Source organism: Pholcus phalangioides, unplaced genomic scaffold, assembly GCF_987345545.1.
Source record: "Pholcus phalangioides strain wild (caught in Gottingen) unplaced genomic scaffold, Ppha-v1.0 ptg000042l_1, whole genome shotgun sequence".
NCBI classification, from domain to species: Eukaryota; Metazoa; Arthropoda; class Arachnida; order Araneae; family Pholcidae; genus Pholcus; species Pholcus phalangioides.
The window spans coordinates 8,140,550-8,164,838 of NW_028301628.1; the positions used below are offsets into that span (position 1 = coordinate 8,140,550).

Below are 24,289 nucleotides of genomic sequence, written 5' to 3' on the forward strand. Positions count from 1 at the left end.
AACTTTTGCGCGCACCGCACATTCAAATACACCAATTTCTTCAATATTTTTATCAATTTTTGAACTATTTACGAATTTATGCGACACCTTGTGTATTTTTATTAATAGAAGTTATGCATTTATTATGGCCTCACCCTTTCTTCATCTTCCAATCTCCTTCGGGTCTCTTCCAGGCCTGTAGCCAGTTGACTCTTCAGATGATTCATATTGTCCAGAGAAACTTTGTACTCTTGTACCTCCTTCATGAGTTCGGAATTTTCAGAACTGAGCCTGCTTCTCTGGGCCGTGGTCTCGATCACAGTCCTGTTCAGTTCCTCGATACGGATGTTCAAGTCGTGTATCGTTATCTCCAGCTTCTCGACTGTCTTTTGAGCGGAAATCTGTTCAAGTATAGTAAAACATGAAACATCTATAGCATGTGGAGGGGGGGGGGGACTCTCATACATGCGATTCTTAAATTCTTAATATAAATGAAATACAGTTACTTGTTCAACAATAGAATCAAGTGTTGAGAATAAACATAATAAAATAACATCAAGAATAATAATCAAAAACAAAATATCAAAACTAGAGTGAAATGTAAAATATCAAGGATAAGGTGAAATGTAAAATATCAAGGATAAGGTGAAATGTAAAATATCAAGGATAAGGTGAAATGTAAAATATCGAATATAAAGAAATGTAAAATATCGAATATAAAGAAATGTAAAATATCAAGAATATAGTGAAATGTGAAATATCAAGAATATAGTGAAATGTGAAATATCAAGAATATAGTGAAATGTAAAATATCAAGAATATAGTGAAATGTAAAATATCAAGAATATAGTGAAATGTAAAATATCAAGAATATAGTGAAATGTAAAATATCAAGAATATAGTGAAATGTAAAATATCAAGAATATAGTGAAATGTAAAATATCAAGAATATAGTGAAATGTAAAATATCAAGAATATAGTGAAATGTAAAATATCAAGAATAGAGAATCAAATACAAAATTTCATCATTTATTTACCGAGTGTAACATATAACATGTTTAACAATCTAATAGTAATTATATGAATGAATTCTTCTTGACTATTTATCAAGAATAGCATAAATATAGAAAGTCAAGATTCGAGAGTAGAATAAATTTTATAATATCAAAAATAAAAAAAAAATTTAATATTAAGAGTAGAACAAAATTTAGAACATCGTAGTAGTATAAAATGTAGAACATCAAGAGTGAAATAAAAAGTAGCATATCAAGAATAGAATCAAATGCAGAACATCAAGAGTTGAGTCAAATGCAGAACATCAAGAGTTGAGTCAAATGAAGAGCACAAAAATAGAAATAAAATAAATGAAGTAATATTAAGAACAGAATACAATATATATAAAATGTATAATGTTAAGAATGAAATTAAATGTAGAGTATTAAGAAGAAATTAGATGTAGAATATTAAGAATGGAATTAAATGTAGAATATTAAGAATGGAATTAAATGTAGAATATTAAGAATAGAGTCAAGTGAAGAGTATCGAATTAGAATCAAAATAAATAACGTGATATCAAAAGCAGAATACAATAAAATGTACAAAATCAAGTATAGAATTGGTAAAAGATCAAGAAATAATTAAATATAGAATGTCAAGAATAGAATCAAGTGAAGTCTATCAAAATAGAATTAAAATAAATAAAGATTGTTAATTTGAAGATTGGAATAAAATGTAAAGTATGAGAATAGAAATACGTGCAAGAGTATCAAAAATGAGATTAAATCAAATAAAGTAATATCAGGACACAACAGAAATAAATAAAGTAATAATCAAAAGTGGAATCAAATGAAGAATATATAAGAATAGAATTGGAATAAGTTGAATATTATCACCAATAGAACTAGAATTAATAAAATATTATCAAGATTAAAATTAGAATAAATTTAATAATATCAGCAACGGAAAAGAAGAATATATCAATTATAACAAACAAAGAGATAATTACCCTATCCTTGTTGGCATTTTCAACCTGAGAAAGCAGTTCGTAAACCTCAGCCTGAAATTTTTGCTTCTCCCTTTCGATCCTGGAGAAACAGATTACAAAAAAATTAGATATAATGATCACATGTTGGGAATAAAAACTACCATAATCATTTCTATCCGTTTTAATAACAATCCATGATGTTCAGGAAATTATTTGTTATGATAATATTACTTTTTATAATGCGTATTGATAATATTAACAAAGGTTGTAAATATTTTGATTCTTTAAATTTTTCTTATTTAATCAATACGTCTTCGGTATTTTCTGGACGATAAAGGTAGGGGTATCGGTATTCTTTATGAAAGATACCAGTATGTATCTCATTCGAGCGTGATACTAACTTGGCCCTGGCCTTGTTGGCCTGGTCCAATTGGTCCTGGAGGTCGATGAGTGATTCTTGGTGCTTCTTGCGCAAATGATGGGTAGTCTCTTCACTCTCGAGGTGGACGTCCTCAAGCAACTTTCTCAGTTTCGCCAACTCCGTGTCTCTCTTCTTGTTCATCTCGATCTAGGAATAAAACATAGAAATCAGGAACCATTCCCTAATTTTTAATCCTTATCAACTACTGTAAGTAGTCTTAGGTTTGGTTTATATAATTCTAGAAACACGAGACATTTTAATGAGTTCAACCGACATTTGTCATCCTGGTTGGTAAAAGTGTGGGCTCAAAAATAACATTCGAATGAAAATTATTTTGTGGAGAAGTACCACATTTGTTGGAATAAGTACCGGAAACTGGAGAAACTGGAGAAACCTCGAGACACCCAGGCTGGAATAAGTACCAGTGAAGGAAAACATTAAAATATATTTATGAGAGTTTTAGGGAGTTATAAGGTTTATAAGAGACAACAAGAGATTTTAAGATAATCGTAATATTTTTAACTAGGTTTCCTAAAATTTTTACTTTTTTACGAGTGCTCTTAAATCGCAGGTCCGTGGGAATTTTCTGCTGATCCGCGGATATTTCCTGCCGGTCCACGAAACATTTTGTTCAATTCATGTAACCGCTGCATAATTTTGTACTTAAAGAAATAAAATGTAGTCTATATTCGTTTGTACTTTGGTCTATATTTGTGCGGTCGTGTGGGAATCATATTGGACATCATGAGGATCCAGACTCGAACTCCGTTGACACACAGTGGTGGTCGGCTGAAGATGATTTTCTGCGGCTTTCCAACTTCGAGGCGTGAATGCGAGCCGGTCTTCCAGTTGAAAAAGTCTCTACGCAGAGAACAGGCAAACCTATAACACGATACTGACATAACATGAAAATTCAAGCATTTACCATCTCTACTTCAGAATACGGAAGGCAGATGGAAATACCAGCAAGAACACGAAGCGAAGCAAGCAAAATTCTGACAACAAAAATACGTCAGGGCTATACATACGCTCAGAACACACATCCCGGCATGTACTGATTCGTTAGAAATGCCGTAGAGGAATGTGTACGAGGTGCATGTAGGCCTACAGTTACGGTTAAGTAGTAGTAGTTGTCTATGTTAGTTATCCTTTTTGTCTTAGCCATAGCAGGTCCACAAATCATTTTTCTTATCTACTTATAGGGGGTCCTCAAATGATTTCTTCTGTTTATGAATATTTTTGGCAGTCCGCAAATTATTTCTCTTACTTGTTCAGTGTTTTCGCCAGTCCTCAAACTATCTCTCTTATTTATGTATTACTTTCGCGCAGGTATGCACATTATTTCATTTATTTGTTTATTAACGTTCCTCTCAAATTATTTCTCCTGTTTATATATATTTTTGCCGGTCCGCAAACTACTTCTATTATTTATTTATTCACTTTTTTGCTGGTCTTCAAACTATTTCTCTTTACCTATGCACTTTGTGCCGGTCCGCAATTTATTTCTCGCATTTCTTTATTTTTTGCCCAGTCCGCAAAATTGTTTATTTCTCTTATTTATTCATTTTTTTATTAGTCCTCAAATCATTTTTTCAACTTCCGACGGTCCGCGAGATTTTTTAACCATATTCACCGTCCGCAAGTGTAAAAAGATTGAAGAACACTGTTTTACTCCTTCTTCAAGTGACCTTCGCCAGTTAATATCAAGTTATTAATTATTTACGTTGTTATTATCAGGGTGATGAGACTTACATTAATTGTATTAATTAATTACACATTCATTATATTATTAAAAAAACATTAATTATAATACTTAAATTGCATAATAATATTATCGGCTAACCTGGCTTTCGCTGCTGCCTTCGGCTTCCTCCAGTCTCTCGCTGATTTGCATCAAATGGATGGTCAGGTCGGATTTTTCTCTTTCGATCTGCAATTACAAATATACTTCTTCTTAAAATTGAAATCATATAATTTTATGTGAAAAAATTGAAAATTTTTACCAACTACACTATTTTAATTTTCAGCTGTCACAAAACAAAATCATACAAGGTGAAAATTGAAGTCTATTTCAGCTAAAATGTCTCGTGAACCGTATATTACAGAAACATACTTTCAATTAGAAAAAAGTATACAAATAACTTGGCCATTTTAGATACGTTATTATTTTTTACAAGGGGCCGTATATGTACGGGGATAAAAAATTGGTTTTATGCATACTCCTGTTTTTGTTCTCGTGCCCATTAATTTCCAATCAAAAAAGTTTTTTCCCCGTCTCGACTGAACTGAACCAAAAAAAAATTCTATGTTTCTAAGTGTAATATTAGTTGAGATAGTGTTTGAATTCTAAGATCACTGAAAATGAGGAGCATATACAATCGAACTCGATTAATTCGAAGTCCAAAGTGACTGGAAAAAAGTCTTCGAATTGTCCAGAATTCGAATTGTCCGATTAATCTATCCTGGATGTGTAAAATGACTACAAATTGCAACTTAATCATTAACATTCACGTAGGATGATAATTACCAATTGATAAGATGTTATCATCAGTTACGAACCTTTATCCCAAATTTTAATGATTATAATTATAATAATTGATCTTAGCTGCTGTATTATTCCACTGTTCTGGAATCAGCATCACTGCAGAATTTCTTGATCACGTTCGAAGCCTGATTTACGGAAACAATTCACGGTCATCCGTTATCAAACTGTTTCGTAAGTTTCGCTTATCATTCTTTGGCATCAAGGAATGCTATACCTTTATCTATAATGGTTGAAAAGCATAACCGGTATTAAATGGTACACAATCTCGACGCACTCCAGCTGAACAATTTTAAAATAGACATTAAAAATTGCTTCAAAAAAAGAATAGAGGAAACGCTGACTTTCCAAACTTTTATTAGTTTTTTGAAAAACTTAAAAACTAACTTATAGTTGTCAACTTGTTAGTTGTCCTTTCCGAGAATAAGTAGTAAATATGTAAGCTGTAACTTCCAGCTAAGTACGAGACTCTCCCCCAGAACACCACCTTACCTAAGGTCCTGTATATTTTTGGTTTCACAGTAGTTCATTCTCTAAAGACGTTTTTGTACGGGAATTCGTATTATAGAAGTGATTCAGCCGAACAACCAACCCGTTAAAATTCTCAATTATCGTATCACCGCTCAATTTCGTGACTGTATAGACTTTTTGACATTTTTTTCCACTAATCAGAAAGTGGTTTTTTTTTTTTTGCAAATTTGTTTAGACGTTCGGAAGCGACTTTGAACTGGCCTAACCCACGTCACGTGATCCAACAATTCTACGTATCTGTTTTGTGTAAAGTAGACATAAATGAAGCTTCAGCACCTTTTTTTTGGCGTCGAGTTAACTCGTGAAAATCTTCTTGCCTGTTGATATTATTTACGTACTTGCTACTCATAGAGAGGTTTCTTGTCTCACCTTATTGCTAACTGTATCACCCTTTCCGTTTTCTTTTTTAGAAAAAGGCGTGGTAACGCCCCCTACTCTTGGTTGACGCATATTATAGTACATCGCTCACCAATATAACACATGTTTTATTTTAGTTTTTTTTTGTTGTGAAAGAAAATACTATCTTTATATGTTCGTGTGGGAATGGGAAGTTCATCGTCAAGATGTCTAAATAGCCACTTTTTTTCGATGCCTTGGAGTTAAAAATACAACGAACTGTATCCGTCAATATACACGAGTATTCACAAAAGCGTGAACACACGCTCACCAAAGATGAATACTGGCGTCGATTTTTGGCAAACATACATCTGTCAGGCAAAACAAAATCTCCTTTCAAAAAGCAGGCCCTTCTTTTTCGGGAACCTAAAATTCACTCAAACGTGCAAGGTTGCATCTCTGTCTATAAAAGTGTTCTTTATTCTTATGTTCTTGAAGGTTTATTGGACTTCATCACCATTAACAGGCAAATACAGGGTGGTCATAAAATAACTTTTCCGATGCACAAGCCCCTAGCCTCAAAAACGAAAAAATGAAAAAAGATATTCGAGATGTAGGAGATTCAGAGTACGCGCTCGAGAATAAGATGAGAAATAAAAACTTCGCTCTTATGGTTGCAGCAATAAAATTTCGGAAAATGAGAAACCATGGCTCAGTGAGAAACCATGAATGGCGTTATAACGATATATAACATAAGCACCATAAGCACCAACGCAGACGTAGAAAAAAGATCCCACTAAAAGTTTGGTGCGCTATCTCTTCTGTGGGAGACTTTCTGCTGCAGAAACGTGATCTGCTTTGGCTGTTTCTACAGGTTTCTTGGTCTTCATCTAGCGCCAGCGTTTATCACGCTAAAGGAACCGCTCCAACGCCACATTTATGGTTTTTTTAATGCGCCGATCACTTCACAATGCATGAAAGTGAGTGTCGTCATTTGAAATTTTCGAAATTTTGTTGCTGTAGCCTCTTAACTGCGAGAGCGAAGTTTTTATTTTTCATCGCATTCTCGAGCGCATATTCTGAAACACCTATATCTCTAATATCATCAGCGTTAGGTGAATTTTACAGCCATTAGGGAGGCACGTATACCAGAAGTTATTTTATTACCCCTCTGTATGTCCAAGCACTGTATTATTTTTCTGTTTAGTATTAAGAGTCATTATGATCATTCTTATTTTCATCGTTCAACTGCCTTTACCGGGCAGATTCATTAACTTCATATAAATCGCCATCTGGCGGCAAAAATGTCAATGTATGTGTGGTATTAGAGCCGAGTTAGGCCTGACTTCCCAGGTACGGTTCTGTTCAGCGCATATAAGCCATAAGGAAAGAGGTTTGTTGCCTCTGTAGTGTAGTGGTCTAGCGCGTTCTTCCGGCATGTGAGAGGACATGCGTTCGGTTCCCCGTAGAGGAGGTTGGATTTTTTTTCCCCTGAATGATATGAGCCACCTTCACATGAAAACTTTTATATGAGCTATCGGAGAGTCACATCATCTACAGATAAGTCGCCACGTGGTAGTAAAAATGTCAATGTTTGGAAGCTATTATCGGAGTTAGGTCTGACTGTCCATGTACGGTCCCGTTCAGCGCGATATAAGCTCTAAGGGAAAAAGTTCGTTAATTCTGTATCGTAGTGGTCCAGTGCTTGCCCGGCATGCGAGAGGAGACGTGGGTTCTATTCCACGTAGAGGCAGTTGAATTTTCTTTCCTTCGCATCAGACATCGGTTAAAACCCTCGTGTGGTTAACCGGTAGTGACATCATCTTCAGCTAATATGTAGCGCCGTCATGAGCATCGATGTGTCCTTCCAAAATCACCTGGATAGTCTCCCAGTGTACTTTTTCTCCAGAGTCTTTGCCCAAGATGATTCATACAGATAGAGAGGAGGAGGAGGAGGAAGAGGAGAAATGAGCTTCTTTTTCCTCGTTAATTCTTTTTTATTTAAAACTAAGTCTTGGGGCTCATCCTAGTTTGGTCATGCCATGTAACTCGCATTGCTCGAGCCAAACGAGGGCGGCAAATAACTTTCTTTCTTACTTCAAAGATATTTCTGGAAACTTCCATCTTCATTTTTTTTTCCTCCTTTCCTCCGTCTTTCCTTTTTCTTCAACTTTGAAACACAGTTATTTATTTTTATTCTAATTCTCGCAGTTTTTTTTTCACTGTTTCTTCACCAACCATGATTAATTGTGTCATTAGTCACTAGGAATGACGGCGGTGTTTCTAATTCCTAAAAAAAAAGTAATATTACTACTCGTTTTTCACCTTTTTTTTCTCAATGAATGAAAGGTACTGATAATAATCGTCAGAGAGAAATTCACATTTTTTCTGGCCTTAATTGCTTACTCTAGGAATGAATTCGGTGCATTACGATCGAATCACACATGTCTGAAAGGGGTTGAACGTAAACATAACATTGACTTCTTAATTATCTCGACGTCGTGTCTGCGTCAATCCCGTACATTCTGATTGTGCCAAACATTGCTCAAAGAGGGGGCATCTTAATCGCTCGAGGAATGAATCTGGATTGAATTAAACATGTTTGAAAGGGGTAATTTCATTTAAAGAACGTTCCAATTCTGTGAGACTTAGATTTTCTGATGACGAAAACATGTGTGTGAAAACACACAAATGTCCAGAGCTGCCTGCGTAATCGAGGGCGCAAAAGGGTGCGGTGCACCAGCACCTTCACACGGATTAATCCGAGCGGCTGAAGTTGGTTCAACTTCGAGTCGACTTCCCAGTCAAGAAGTCTCTCCACAGTGAACACCACACCCACAACACACATATATACTGGGGTGTCATATAAGTGCTAATGCGGTGCCTTTCTCTCATCAACCGTCCGGCATGGAGGTAAGATTCCGGGTTAAAAAAATGCTCAGAAGGCGTTAAAAAATTACATTGTACCGATTGTGAGAGTGGAAATACAATGTGTCACAAAATAAAAAAATCTTCATTTTTATACGGTCTACTTGTCCCCTAACATCCAATTAGAAAGTTGTTGCCCTGTATCTCTCCTGAGGTCAACAGAAAAAATTCAATGTTTCTAAGTGCAATATTCGCCAAGATATTTGAATTCAAAAAGTTATGAAAGAACAGCGAAAACTGACGGACATACACACACAACGCCCCTTTCCCTCATATTCCCTGATGTCCTTTCCGAACTTTTCTCCAATTTGAACTCAGCACTCTGGCGTCATTTGAATACGTCGGGTACCAGGCATATGCACACTGAACACATACCGCCAATTGATTAGAAATTCTCCAGAGATTTAGTATTAGTAACTGTTGCCCGTTTACATGCACAATATTGTAGTAGCATTGAAAGTCCTGGCACCCCTTTGACGACTTTTTTTCCTCCTTCGTAGGGAAAAATGCGGGAACAGGCTTTGCCCCCTTTTCTTGCGGATCTTTGAGGGTTGTAACCTCCTTTCCAATAATTCTTTGCGCGCGAATTTCCGACGATTTCAGTAAAGTGGGTTTGAAATGCCGGTCCATTTAAATAGGTTTTAGCAAAAATCCTTGGACCCGGTTTTAAACAAGCTTTTTCCATTTCCCGTGTAAACGGGCCTTGTGTGGGCACTGGACATATTTTTCTTCTTGCAAGTGATAACCAGTTTATACGCAACAGCTCACATCAAACATGATCCAATACCTAATATCAACGTTCAGGAGCTATAAATAAAATATAGTGATACTCTGCTAATGAACACATAATTAATACCGAAATCTCATAAAAACGTTATTCCCCATAGGTTTCTATAGAAAATCGGTCAATTTTTTTACAGGCACTGCTCAAAATTTGAAATAAGTTTCAAAAAACACTAAAAAGCATTGTAGAAAAGACAAAAACTAGCCGAAGGATAAAATGAACAGCTTCAAAATTGTATAATTGAGAATTAGGGAGAGATGAGATATTGAAGATCTTTTAATATCTCTCTAAATGTCCACAACCAACTAAAGCTGGTGTTGACACAACCCAGTCGAGTTCGTAGGTGCCTTCATCCATTTGTGATTTGGTAAGGCTCATTTCTGTGTCTGAAACAAGCAGATGGAAAAGATAAGTGCTATGAAAACATAGGCACTCCCTCCCTTTTTTTTTCCCAATAAATTTTCTATAAGTTGAGTCTTTCATGTTACAGGAAATGATTTAAAAAATTTCAGAAAGTAGAGTGGAGGTACATGTGGGAAAAGATTCCGAGGTGGACATCGAGTGACAGTAATGCTGATGTCAATGTGTTGGTGCTTGGTGTTGAGCTGTGAGAGCCAGCCAATCGTGCATACCGCCTGGAGGCTCGACGGAGTCACCAAATGGTACAAACGTGTTAGCCCATGGAAATGTTCACTCGATGGACATTCCATGGGCAGAAATGAGTCACTCTTCTCTGATAAAGAAGCAGAAATAAGTAATGCTGATGACGATTGGCGCTAAAATTCAGCTCACGACGCGGCTATTTTATGTTAGCACGTCAAGAAAATGTCCGTCAGCCGAATCTATATTCGTTAGCCGAGGCATAAAAATCACAAAAAAGTCTTCGTTAGCAGAGGATATCACTGCAAAATTAGAAGCCATGATACTCATAAAATCATTCCCAATATCACTTAGAATAGAAAACAAATTTTCAACAAAATAAGCTGTTTCTCCATGCACATACCCTTTGCCTAAGTTCTCTCTCAGACTCCAGATCTTCTTGCAAAAGTCGCACTTTATCCTGGAAGAAAACAATTGATACGCATTTCAGTTCATAGCATATTCTAAAATTTCATTAATTAATTATCAAATGTTGATTTGAAATTATTTATTTCAAAGATTGTGAAATTATTTGCTTCAAAAATTCTGAAATTATTCATTTCAAAAATTCTGAAATTAATTCTTTTGAAAATTCTGAAACGATTTATTTCATTTAGTGGCTTTCAATAATTTCTGCGGAATTGTATAATTGAGTATGCTTTTTTGGCTGCCAATTTTCCCTTCATTAAATAATGCAATTGAGGGGGGTCCTCAAACACTTTCTGGGGCCACGCCAACTTGTTAGGACGACCCTGGTAATATATCAGACACCCAGCGTTAATGGTAGCGATATACGAGCTTTATCGTTTTTTCCTATTTAATCGTATTTCAATGTTTTTTTACAGTTTAATAAAACTGATCGGCGGGGCCACCGTAGGATACTCCGAGGGCCACATTTGAGCTATGTGTTGAAGACGACCTCCCCCCCCCCCCCCCCCCCCAGATAAGCACATTAACGATAAATAAGAGTCATTCGCCTGAAGAATACGTTTATAAGGTGACGCCAGCCGGTATACGAATCCATACGAATTCAAATCATTCGGAATGAGTGATGTTTGACGATGCCAAAAATTGCCGATTTGCCTGTACCTCTTTCTTTGGTATATCTCAATGAACGAATATTTTATGGCCTATTTTTGTCAGAAAAGAACTTTTGCATACGTATGCTAAGGCTGGATAGTTATTCCTTTCTCTCAACGTTGAACACGTGCGTCCCCTGCTTTTAACAAGTCGAGACATATTTTATGGGCTCTAGAGAGCCGCATTTTTTGTTCATTTCCTCGTCGATGAGAGGCAAACAACAGCTGTTACTGCTGGAAATTTTTCGAACATAGGGGGAAGCATTTTTGATCCACGCCCAAAGGCTTCCAGACTCGGCTTTCAGCCAACTTCTATTGGAAATTCACAACAGCAACGCTTATATGATAGCAGTAAAATAGAACGTTGAAATCATAGGGGAGATCCTGAAATTTATAACTCGAAATGTGCGATTAAATAAAAAAGGCGACGAGAACTTTAAAAAAATACTCGGCACAATCTGCAAAAGCCAAGTGTGGCGTATTACACAAGTAGTCTTCAGTTTTTCACTAATTGCGGGGCCACATTACAACTTTTCCCGAAGCTTTCGAGCCACCAAATTATAAATTCTGAAAATGAATTCCCCTTTCACCAAATTTAAAATTCTTTTTTTATTGATTATTTCTTACAGTTTTTCTCGAAATTATTCTGAAATGGCTTCTCAATTTAACTAATTCTAAAATTATTTCTTTCAATATTTTCAAAAATTGTTTTTCTTTTTTTTTTTTTAAATTAGCCTATATTTATCAATTACTATGAATTTATTTCTTTCAATTGTTCTGAAATTATTTCTTTCACTAATTCTGAAATTATTTCTTCCATTATAATTCTGAAATTATTTCTTCCATTATAATTCTGAAATTATTTCTTTCTTTATAATTCTGAAATTATTTTTTCAATTATTCTGAGATTAATTTTTTTTCAATTATGATGAGATTAATTTCTTTCAATAATTATGATGAGATTAATTTCTTTCAATAATTATGATGAGATTAATTTATTTCAATAATTATTATGAGATTAATTTCTTTTAATAATTATTATGAGATTAATTTCTTTCAATAATTATGATGAGATTAATTTCTTTCAATAATTATTATGAGATTAATTTCTTTCAATAATTATGATGAGATTAATTTTTTTTTCAATTATGATGAGATTAATTTTTTTTCAATTATGATGAGATTAATTTCTTTCAATAATTATTATGAGATTAATTTCTTTCAATAATTATGATGAGATTCATTTTTCTTCAATTATGATGAGATTAATTGTTTTTCAATTATTATGAGATTAATTTCTTTCAATAATTATGATGAGATTAATTGTTTTTCAATTATGATGAGATTAATTTTTTTTCAATTATGATGAGATTAATTTTTTTTCAATTATGATGAGATTAATTGTTTTTCAATTATGATGAGATTAATTTTTTTTCAATTATGATGAGATTAATTTTTTTCAATTATGATAAGATTAATTGCTTTCAATTATTCTGAAATTATTTACTTTATTAAGAGGGCTTCCAATCATCTCTAAAAAATTGGGTAATTGTTTATGCCTTTTTCGATGCTTACTGCCCCCCCCCCCCATCCTGAGAATTGCAAATAAAGCCCCCCCCCCCTCCCAAAAAGTGTTTAAGGTCTTCTCTACGTGTCAACCCTTAAACTCATAGGTTTGCTCATGTACAAAGGAACCTTCAAACAGTTCATTACTGCAGCCAGTTTGAAGATTAAAATTCAGAATTACCTTTGCACTATAGGTGTGTGAGGTCATTTTCTTCCCATTTTATACTTTGAATTTTCTGGTAGATGAACCAATTAACGACAACGACTCTTTGTTGCAGAGCGCGTGTGGCTGAGCTTTCGCTTATTTGTTAAAATATTTTGTTTGTGTATTCCTTTTCATTTTACATTGAAGTTTGCGACCTGAATTTTTTTCCCCTTACTATAGTTTTGAATCAAAAAGAAGGTAGTTAAATATGTATATATTTGGAATGTAATATTACTTCAATACATTTATTTTAAGTGCGATTTTTGAGGCTTTGCACGTTTTATAAGTACCCTGTATAAGCAGTAAAATTCGAAATAGATCGTTTTAAATGATTTTTCCGGCTTCCTATCCGTGTCATTAACTAAAAAGAATTATCAGATCGAAAAAAATTCATGCATTTAAGGGTTAAGACAGCCCTGGTAATGTATCAGATGCACAGTATTGATGGAAGTGTAAGGGGGGGGGGGGGGAGTTCGTTTTCTTTCAAATTCATTCAATCGTCTTCCGATTTTTTTTTTTAAGCTACAGTAGAACCTCATTATAACGGACTAATAGGGGGCTGAAGGTTTTCCGTTTTAATGAAAGTCCGGTTTATAACAAATTATAATTCTGATATGGGTGTAATGCAACCACACAGGTGTACATCATTGAAAGCACATAGTTGGCTATGAAAAGTGTTTATTATACAGGGTGTCCTGTAAGTGCTAATGCTGCCTTAATCTGATCAACCGTTCGAATTTCAAAAATGCTCGAATTCTTTCGAAAATTACCCTGTACCACTTTTGAGACGCAAAAACTTACAAACAACGCTTCCTTCCCCTATTTGTGTTGGGTTTCCCCCCCCCCAACTTTTATCAGATTTTTGAATTCAAATATCTCAGTAAATATTGAATTTAGGAATGTGGAATTTTGTTGTTGTTGTTGTTGTCCTCAGGAGAGACAGGGCAACATGTTTCTAATTGAAAGATAGAGAGCAGGGGGATTGTATAAAAGTTTAGTTTTTTTTTTTGTTTTTTTTTGTGACACGACGTATTTTTATTCTCAAAATTAGTACAGGATAGTTTTTGAGCGCATTTTAAGTATTTTTCAAATTGAAACCATACTTCTACGGCAAACGGTTGATGAGATAAAGACCTCGTTAGAACTTACGGGACACCCTGTATATCAGATAAAAAAATTGGGGGGGGGGGTCTTAAAAATTTTTCCAGTAGTGAGCATTAGTGCCCAAATGGCGCAAAAAGTATATGTAATTGCAGGATTTACAGAAATGCTGAAAAACTTCTAATGAAAGAAATAATTTCAGAGTTATTGAAAAAAAATAATTTCAGAGTTATTGAAAAAAAATAATTTCAGAGTTATTGAAAAAAAATAATTAATGAAAAAATAGTTTTAGAACTATATCGGGACAGTTTTAATAAAAGAAATAATTCATTAAATGAATTAATTAATGGGAGGAAGTTAAAAATTCAAATTTAATGAAAGAAATAAATTCAGAGTTAACAAAAGTGTTAATAAATCTGAGGAACTCTGTTGGATAACCGAAAAGAATACCTCGGTGTGACTTGGCGGCCCGCGGGATTCGTGGAAATGTTCAATTTCGCCCACAGTGTCTGAAATATTGAAGGCCCTGTACGTAAAGGGATGTTGCAACAATGAAGTGCCTGTTAACCCCTTACACCGAATTTAATATATTTTGTGGAGAGGGGAATCGAAAATTCAGAAAATTTAAATCAAGAAAATTCAAAATACATGCAAGAAATAATTCCAGCGTCTAGCGAAATTCAGAATAAATAAAAGAAATAATTTCAGAAAGTGAACAAAATTCAGAATAAATGGGAGAAATACCTTTAGAATTGTCGAAAACTCAGAATAAATGAAAGAAATTATTTCAGAAATTGAAGAAAATTCAGAATAAATGGCAGAAATACCTTTAGAATTGTCGAAAATTCAGAATAAATGGGAGAAATACCTTTAGAATTGTCGAAAACTCAGAATAAATGAAAGAAATTATTTCAGAAATTGAAGAAAATTCAGAATAAATGGGAGAAATACCTTTAGAATTGTCGAAAATTCAGAATAAATGAAAGAAATAATTCCAGAAATCAACAAAAATTCAGAATAAATGAAATAATTCCAGAAACTGGTGAAAATTCAGAATTCTAAAAATTATGAAAATTAAGAAATTTCCAGAATTATTTCTTTTTTGATGAATATGCAGAATTCTATACAGAATTTATGAAAGAAATTATTATTACTGTAGGTGCTGGGCCCGTTGCGACGGCACCTGTCGCACAACCCTAGGGCGGCTCTGGCAACCATATACACCACTGGAAACGCGATACTGCCATCCTTTATTTCTAGGTCAGTTACTTATAATTGATCCACGCATTTCTCCTCTTCTTAACCTTTCAATTTGATCAACCCCTTTAATTCAATAAAACACCTCTGAAACCCTCAAAATTTATAATATTCGCGTGCTATATAGAAAATGTTCACAGCCACATAATCATCGTAACTGTACACCATCAGACGAGCCGTAAAACACCAGTTGTAAAGAATATCTAGAGCCCAAAAAAAGTGAGGGTGTGTGTATCACATGCATACGTATAAATAACAAATATTCGTGGTGTGAAGGATTGAATATATATACTTTGGCATCCGACTGGCTGCCTGATGCCAAAATTAACTGCCATTTCTCTCAAAAAAATGTTCACTTCCCTGCTTCTCTCATTGGTTGATTCCGCGAATGACGTGTCTTTTTGTAACATTTGGATGCTTTTAAGAGCCTTGAGTTGAGGGAGGACGTGGGAAAGGTTCAAGCAAGATCCTATTTTTCTTGGTACATTTTTTTTTTAGGGTTTTCTTGTTATTTCTTGAGTTCTATCTTCCTGGTATTTTTACAGAAGAGCTTGTAATATTTATTCCACTTCTAAGCTGACAAGTGACATCTCTGAACTGTCACTTCAAATACTCCTTCAAGAAAGGCGTCTCGTGCGTTGAAGGGATCATTAGTTGAAATAATAACATTGAGACATAGAGAAAAGAAAGAAATATCTCTTGTGATACCTCTAAGTATTTGTTTTTTTTGTTCGTAAAGTTGTTTCGTACACGAATTCGTAAGTTGTTTGGAAATTCATAAAAATTGAAGGAAGCGGTACGTTTGAATGCGGTTTGCATAAAAGAAGTTATTCTCTCGAAAGGGGATTATTTTTGGTACAGAAGAAGAAATTAGTTAAATTTTTTTGTCGATAGAGGTTGCTGCACGAAAGCAAGTCACTGGGAATATGTAAATCAGATTCCTATAAAATGCAGGGTATACCATTAACAGCTCATTTCTGAATTTTCCTGTTACTGGAAATGTAAGGCTTATGTAAGGTGTTTTCTTTTGTGATGCTGGCCATTGATGGATAGAGAAATTTTGATGAAGTTGTGTCTTACCTCACCCACGAATCGCCGATTGAAGTTTTACGAACGTTTTGAACATGGAAGTAACTCCTGTGGAATGGCGTGCAGCGCCCTCTATCGATAAAATATCGAACTTTTTGTGTGTGATTAAAATTCCTCTTTCGTGAGATTAACTTTTTCGCAAACCGATTTCAAATATACCAATTCCTTCCATTTTCACGAATTTCAAAATTATTTGCGAAGTTCTGGGACACTCTGTACTTAATGATTAATGATGGCGGAAAAGTTTCCTGTGTCTCACTTTAATTGTTAAAACCTCACAGTTTTCTTTTTAGGAAAAGTCATGGCCAAATCCCTTCTCGTGCTAGACGCGTTATAGCATTTCATTCGCCAATATAACACGCTTTGTTATAGTTTTTTGAGTTGTGAAAGAAAATACTATCTTTATGGGAATGAGATCATCGTCAAGATGTCTAAATAGCCATTTTTTCTTCAATGCCTTGGCAGGCACAACGAATTGTATCCGTCAATATCAGGGCTGTAACTAAGGTTTTTGCCGCCCCCACAACATTGAAATTCCATAAATTTATGACGGTGTTCTTTGTTCCCACCTAAAATTGCCCCCCCCCCTGAATTTGGTCCCCCGGGGCAGTTGCTCTCTCTGCCGCCTCTCTAGTTACGCCCCTGATCAATATATACGAGTATTCACGAAAGCGTGAACACACCCTCACAAGAGATGAATACTGGTAGTTACAGTTACTAAATATAAATTAATACTGGTAAATAATATACCTGGTAAAAGGATTTACAATCATTTAATATGTCCCCCACCCACCTTTCCTCCGTTTTTCGAATTCGAATATCTCAGCGAATATTGCTCTTAAAAACACGCTTTTTTGGCATCAGGAGAGAGGGGGGGGGGGCAACAACTTTCTAATTGGGTTTTTGGGCACAGGGTGTCCGTATGAAAATTTTTTCTGTTTTAATAACTGTACGACCCCCTTGCAATATGAATGACGTATCTGAGTACTACACGATATTTGGATACTTTTTCTAATTGGAAGTACGCCTCTAGGATCAACGGTTGCTGTGCGTGCTGTTACCTATACAAACACTCACTTATAAAGAAGGGAGAGGAGGAGTCTTTTTTTCTCAGGGGGTGCTGCCTATTCACCCTGTATATAATACCCCGTGTGGTGATTGGGGTTTACTCCTGGGATAGACATCGCTTCACAGTGCTGGCAAGTAAACCATAAATTCAAATTACCACTATACAACAATTCGTTTGAATTCTTCAGAGGACTATTTATACTAGTTGCAACTACGAGATGTAGTATTCAGATGAAATAGAGTATATACTCTAAAGCGACACCCATGTTGTATCAAAACACGTTGAAATTTATACAAATACAAATACAACGCCACAACAGGCAAATTGCCCAACGAGGTGGCTGACTTAAGAACATCATGGATCCCCGAGCCATTTTTTGGAGGCCCTACCTACTACTACTACTACACCACACATGTGTCCCGCCCACACCCCCCAACGAATCGGTACATGCGGGAATGTGCGTGTACGTGTAGTGAAACCTGACGTGAAGTTTTGTTGTTTCTCTGTAATGCTTGTTATGTGTAGTGCTGCCATCTGTCACTAGTTTTTCTAACTATGAGTGAAGTGTTATGATTGAATGATTTATCGTTGTAGGACTGTTGCTGTCTGAGGCGAGACTTTTTAACGGGGAGATCGGCTCGCATTTGCGCCTTGAAGTTGGGAACCACAGAAAACCAACTTCAGCCGACCACCACCGTGGGGTTCGAACCCGGATCCTCGCATCGCGAGTCCGTCACTATAATGTTACTATACACTGTTTGTTTGTTTCGTCTTAATTTGCCTTGATCCTTCTCATTGCGTTACTCCAAACGCTTAAGGCTAGTCGTCCATTGGAAGTGACTTGAAGCGATAAACAAATCATGCGCACTTTTCTGCATTCGCTAGACCAACGGTTTTCAAAGTTGGCGATATTGGCAACTTTGGAAAACACTGCGCTAGGCTAATCCCATTTCACAGAAAGTAGGAGAATGTTGTCCACTAGAAACGATCTTTCGCAAGAGTAAACTGACCATTGACACAGCCGGCCGAATTGGGATTTTACGTGTCTTGTCGTGTCTGCGCATGCGCAATGAAATTGCTTATTTCTCCCCCCCCCCTTCCCCCAGCCACTTGTTCCGGTTTTTTCACGCGTGAACATGGAAGTACATTTTTCATAATTGCCATTAATGGGGGTGTGATGCAGTAATCGATTAATTTATTATTATTCATTTATTCGAAACACAAGTATGACCGGAGGGGGTTCTGAAATATAAGGATGTGATGATGATGATGATGATCCCTCCACAGAAGAGGGAAAGGAAAAAAAAGGCGGAGAACCAGGCCAATCAGCTGATAGCGAAAATCAACAGATCAAGGTAAAAAACCAACGGGATTGTTCAAGTCACGCCCCTCGTTGAGTGGCCTTTTTTCCCTTCTTTGTCTCGCTTCTCGAGTATGTGTGGTATAAAATAAAACGATACAGTATTATTTTCGTCGCTATTCTCTATTATGCACTCCCGTACCTCTTGGTCACCTCACCTCACTATGTGCACGGCCTTACGGTCGATTCGATTCAGCTGACGAGGTCAGATGCCCCTAGTCGTCTGATTCAATGGCGGCGGTTGTCGCCCGCGTTACTTGCCGCGTGCTCAAAAATTTCACCAGGTTCTGTACTGTAGGTGCAAAATGTTCATTCCCATTCCAATAGATTATTTACGTCCCTCCTACCAGCATCTCCTAGAGATCTATGACTAGAAGGTGCTGCTCCTACACAGTCTTGTTTCTATGGGTATTGTAAGCACAAGAGTCTGAAAAACTGTACGGTTTTTATTTTTAATAATTACATAATCCTCACATGTTCCCAAGAGATCTGTATGATCTGGTCAGGGAATTTGTTAGTGTTAGAAGGCATCCATATTCGGATCGGGGTTCGAACCGTTTAGAGGTTAGCTCCCGAACCACCCGACTACTACTACTTAATCGAAAAACCACCTCGCACCTAAGGAATTCCTATGAGGAATTTCAAACCAATGACGGTACGTGTTGTGTGATACATATGTGTGGTCCTAACATATTTATGTTGTTAGAGTTTTGATTTTTTCCCCGTGTTCTTGCTAGTGCTGCCACCTGTGTTCCATATTTTGAAGTAAATATGGAAACGTGCATGAATGTTCTTGCTATGTAAGTATCGTGTTTAAGGTCTTTGCGGAGAGACTTTTTCAAATGGGAGACTAGCCTGCATTCTCGCCTTGAAGGTGGAACCAACCAGAAAACCAACTTCAGAACACCGCCGCGGTGCGTCAATTAGGTTCAAACCTGGATCCTCGCGATGAGAGTCCAGCATGATGCTCACACGACCGCACAGCGGCTAACCACTCAACGACTACTACTTAACCGTACATGCACCTCGTACACATTCCTCTACGGAATTTTTTACGAATTGGTACATGCCGTAATGTGCTTTTACGTATTGTGAACCCATCGTAAAGTTTGTTTCTGTTTCTTTTTAATGTTTGTTATATGTAGCGCTGCCATCTGCCATTGGTTTTTCCTAACTATGAGTGAAGTGCAATGATTGAATAATTGTACCGTTGTAGGCCTGTTGCTCTCTATGGCGAGGCTTTTTACGGAGAGATCAGCTCGCATTCACGCAGTCCTCTCGACAATATATTTTATTGTAAGTTTACAATATCAAAGAGACGTGCCCATGAATGCGAATATGACTCTAGGTAGCTTTGTGCGAAACTGACATGAGTAAACTTCCTCCCCCCCCCCCCCCGAATATCGTTCAAAAACGCTTCTCTTTAGTGACAAGATTTGAAAACATGTTTGATTAGTCAGCGAATGTATATTGTTCAAATTTTGGAGGGTCTCCAAATTATGGGGGAATCCTGTGCTAATGCCTCACTTGCAACACTCACAAATCAGGCCCAGATTGATCACAGTTACAACTATTCTGTGGTCTGTGAATTAAGATAAATGAAGGGTTTCTCTGACTTACCAAAATGTCACAATGATTGTTTACTCAAGACGTCATGTAAAATGAAGTATGACCCCATTTTGGCGATGCTAAAATACACCATATACCCATATTCCGACTGCAACATTATCTACTTTACCCCTTTATTTCGGAATAAAATATACATGCGTACCAACAAAAACTATTACCTCTTCATGTCCTTACAGCAGGCATCTTCAACTTACCCAGGCAGGGACTTCAGAAAAACCACTTTGCTTGCCCGGAGGACAATAATGCCCTTAAGAGCCCGTATGCATATAATGTCAGACAGTGACTAAATGTGCATCGTTTCAAACAATGACATAGTGCCAGACTGTTTTTATATCATTGATCATTTTTGTCGCACCACGGTCATTTTCTGCACACGAGGACAAATTAGACCGGGACCTGCAGTTTATTGCCGATTCTGAACGGCAGCCTTTTTTATATTCACCGAGAGGTTGGTTCACTAACTCCCCCCCCCCCTCCAGGTGTGGGACATTCGCGGCAGCAGTCTTTTTCCATGGTCATGCCGCCGTTTCCGTTGTACTCCTGTGTAAGGAAAGTTTATGTTTTACAAGGACGAACAGAGTATCGAACTCGCAACATCTGTAAACAGACGAGATTATGATGTATTTTTACGATAAAAAACAAACCACTATCCCCCCCCCCTCATGGGATGGAAAAAAAATGAACCCCCCCCCCCCTCCTCCAGTTGAGAAAATACTGCGTACGCTACTGAGTTCCACAATAACGTACTTCGAACACTGAAATGATTTTGAGGGAAATGATTCTTCTTAAATTGTAATATTCATTACAATTATGCCCTATCAAATGAATCGGCAATCTTTGGACACCATGGTCCAAATCTGAGACAATCGTTCGGATTCATTTTAAATTTGCTTCAAGGCCGAGAAGAAATTCGACAGTTCTTGACACGCGTGCGGGACATTTCATCAATAACAGGCAACGTGATTACAGTAGAGTCTCGAACCTTCAAGGTTCTGGATTATCCGAGGTGTGGTGGAATTTTTCGGAATTCCCTTTTAACATCTCTGTTTTTCGCCAAGAACGATTTTTGTTTAACATTGTGCCAGTTTTTCGACGAATGCACATAATTTGAGTTTGAGGTGGATCTTGACTGAAAGGATGGGGGGGGGGGAGTTCTTGATCTCTAGACTGGGGTCTTCGGTGGACTCCAAGCAAAAATTGTAGTAAATTTATAATCTGGAGAAAAGGGAAGAAAGTAACATTCATATCAAGCCTTCAGGGCTCGAGTTCCTGTCAGCCTCTTTTATAAAGAGGCCATGGGTCTTGGCAGTGAATTAAGCCATTTTATTAAGGGCGAAATAGGTAAGAGTAGGTAACCTCCTCCCTCCCACACACATACATTTAAAATGTCATTTTCTGTTACTTTTCGTATAATCCGAGCTTTCAGTAATCCGAGGTGGTCTCGGTCCCGTTCACCTCGAATTACCGAGACTCTACTGTAGAATGAATCTAAAGAGACAGACGTACCTCGAGCCGAGTAAGTGCTCCGATATCCGTCCCATATTCCATGTTCAGCTCACCGGCTCCACCAGCAGTTGATCGATAAACGAATTTCGAAGTCTTCACCGAAGACATCTTGTATTCTTCTAATCAAATCCTCTCAAAAAATTGAAGACACAAAATAAGATTTTGGTTGTAGAAGTATCAGCAGCAGTAGAACCGCGACACTTTTGAAGGGGGGAATTATACGGACCACAGAGAAAGACAAGAGTCGACAACAGAAAGAGGGTGGACTGGACGTTGGCGTATGTGTATCCTCGCGCCTGAATGATACACCGTCGTTTCTACCTGGACCGAGTGAGAACGTCTGCAAAGATTCCCAAGATGCAGATGAAAAAGAATTTTCCACTGGGGGAAAAAAATTGGATGGAATCTCTTTGGAATAGAAGAAAAAAAAAACAACAAAGGTACACGGTTGTTGCCAAAATGGACCAAACCGAGCCAAGAAGATGAATAACTTGGAAGAAGATGAGGAAGACGAGATGATGATGAGAAGAAAACCCTCCACCCACGCCAAGTAATGTTTTCTTTGCACTTTCTCAGTGTTCCTTTACGGCTGTCTTCTTGTTGAAGACGTTTTCTCTTCTTTTTTTTCTTTGAAGCTTCTTTTTGAGCGACACCTCCCCCGCTTTTTCGTTCTCTGTGAATGTGCTCATGTTTCTGTTTTGAGCCTAAAAACCACGAAGTTAACGCCCCTGGCCTTTTAAGGGCGGCCGATCGCGTCTTCTTCTTTCTTGAATAGTTTTCTCCATCTCTCTCCTCTACTTCTCCCTCTCTCTTTCTCTCTCTGTGTGTGTCTCATTTTTATGTTGGTGATGAGAAACATGACTTATTTGCTAGGATACCGTCAGTTTCGCTATTACTGATGAATGCTGATTGCTTCTTTTTTTCTTTTTTTTTTTGCGTTAACGGAGAAAATGATGGTCCTACACATAGGACAGGCGCGAGCTCACCTGCCGCACGGGTGCAAATTCTCGTGCCCCGCTTCTGAAGCCGACCCTGGTTGGAGGCTGGAAGGGCTTTAGCCTTGGGGATACCCAGAAAAAAAACCGACATTTTTAGGCGTGAAAATTTGCACACTATTGTGAGCCAAACAAAATGTATTTGACCATACATCCCGTGTTAAAAAAAATTCCTGTTTTTTGGTTCAAAGTCATTTTGCCGCTCTTAATTATGGCAAATATTTCCACATTAATTCTTTTTTTATGATGAACAAAAAATCGTGGATCGTGTTTTCCCTTTCTTTTGGGGTTGAATTTTCTAATTATTCCAAATCTCCAAATGTACAGAGTTGAACCTTGCCAAGGTCAAATATATACTCCAAGGTTCCCTGGCTAGAAACTAAGAGAATGAAAGGGGACTCTGATGCTCCAAGCCTTCGGCAAGTGGACACTCGAAACTCGACTGGGAGGGGGGGGGGGGAGCACCAAAATGCACACTTGCCCCTTGTGATAGTGTCCATCCTTGTCGCGGGTATTACCACCCCACGTTTCCCTTAAGTTTTCTCACTATCATCGTTATCAAGCTCTGGTTCGGAAGAGTGGGTATGTGGTAACACACTGGGATGTCTTGTGAATTTTTATTATTCGAAAATTCAAAAATCACGTAACTAAACAAAATACTGGGCTGCCACACCTGCCTTTACCGTGATTTTGTTCTTGTTGTCGTGTGTTCCCCCCCCCCCTCCGTGGACCTAGGATAGCCTAAGGTGGGAGCTGATCCAGGATGATGTGTCGGGGGCGGGACTAGTTTTGTACGTTCGTCTAGTTTATTTTAGTACCAAAAAAAGATCCAAAACTAGTTTGTTTTGGATCGTTCTTTTATGGAGAGCCAAAATTTTTTCCATACTGTCCGGCTCTTGAAAGGGGCGATCACTTCCCCTCTTGACCATCGTCTGGTTTAGTGAGCGGATTTAACACAAGCACTGTATATATATAATTTTTTATCACATACATTGTGTGTGAGTGTGAGTGACAAGCTACAGCGATACTCGATGCAACGATAAATCCCTCTACCACGATAGTTTTTCAAATCTTGTTTGGAATTACCTATAGTCTAATGATAAATTCCTCCCGATACAACGATATCCTTCACTACGATAAATCCCTCTATACTATACTTTTAAATACATTTGAAATCATTACGAGGATATGTCTGTTATTTTTCGCTAAAAATTGCTTATATTTCTATAAATTCCTAACCAGTTTTTGTCTTCTGAGGGCCTCTATTAACATCAGTGTTTTGCGCAACG

General features: G+C 37.0%; 1 protein-coding gene across 1 annotated transcript in view; it reads right to left on the bottom strand.

The window, feature by feature from the left end:
- The window catches only part of LOC149064414 (paramyosin-like), a 46,975-nt gene extending 24,287 nt beyond the window's left edge, over positions 1–22,688 (bottom strand). The window contains exons 1-6 of the mRNA XM_089254657.1: positions 22,006–22,688; positions 10,509–10,565; positions 4,228–4,314; positions 2,365–2,531; positions 1,985–2,063; positions 135–380 (exon numbers count right to left, since the gene is read on the bottom strand). Of these exons, the coding sequence (XP_089110783.1) occupies positions 135–380; positions 1,985–2,063; positions 2,365–2,531; positions 4,228–4,314; positions 10,509–10,565; positions 22,006–22,113 (744 nt within the window). The 5' untranslated portion in view covers positions 22,114–22,688. The remainder of the gene's footprint in view (positions 1–134; positions 381–1,984; positions 2,064–2,364; positions 2,532–4,227; positions 4,315–10,508; positions 10,566–22,005) is intronic.
- Positions 22,689–24,289: the final 1,601 nt, after the last annotated feature.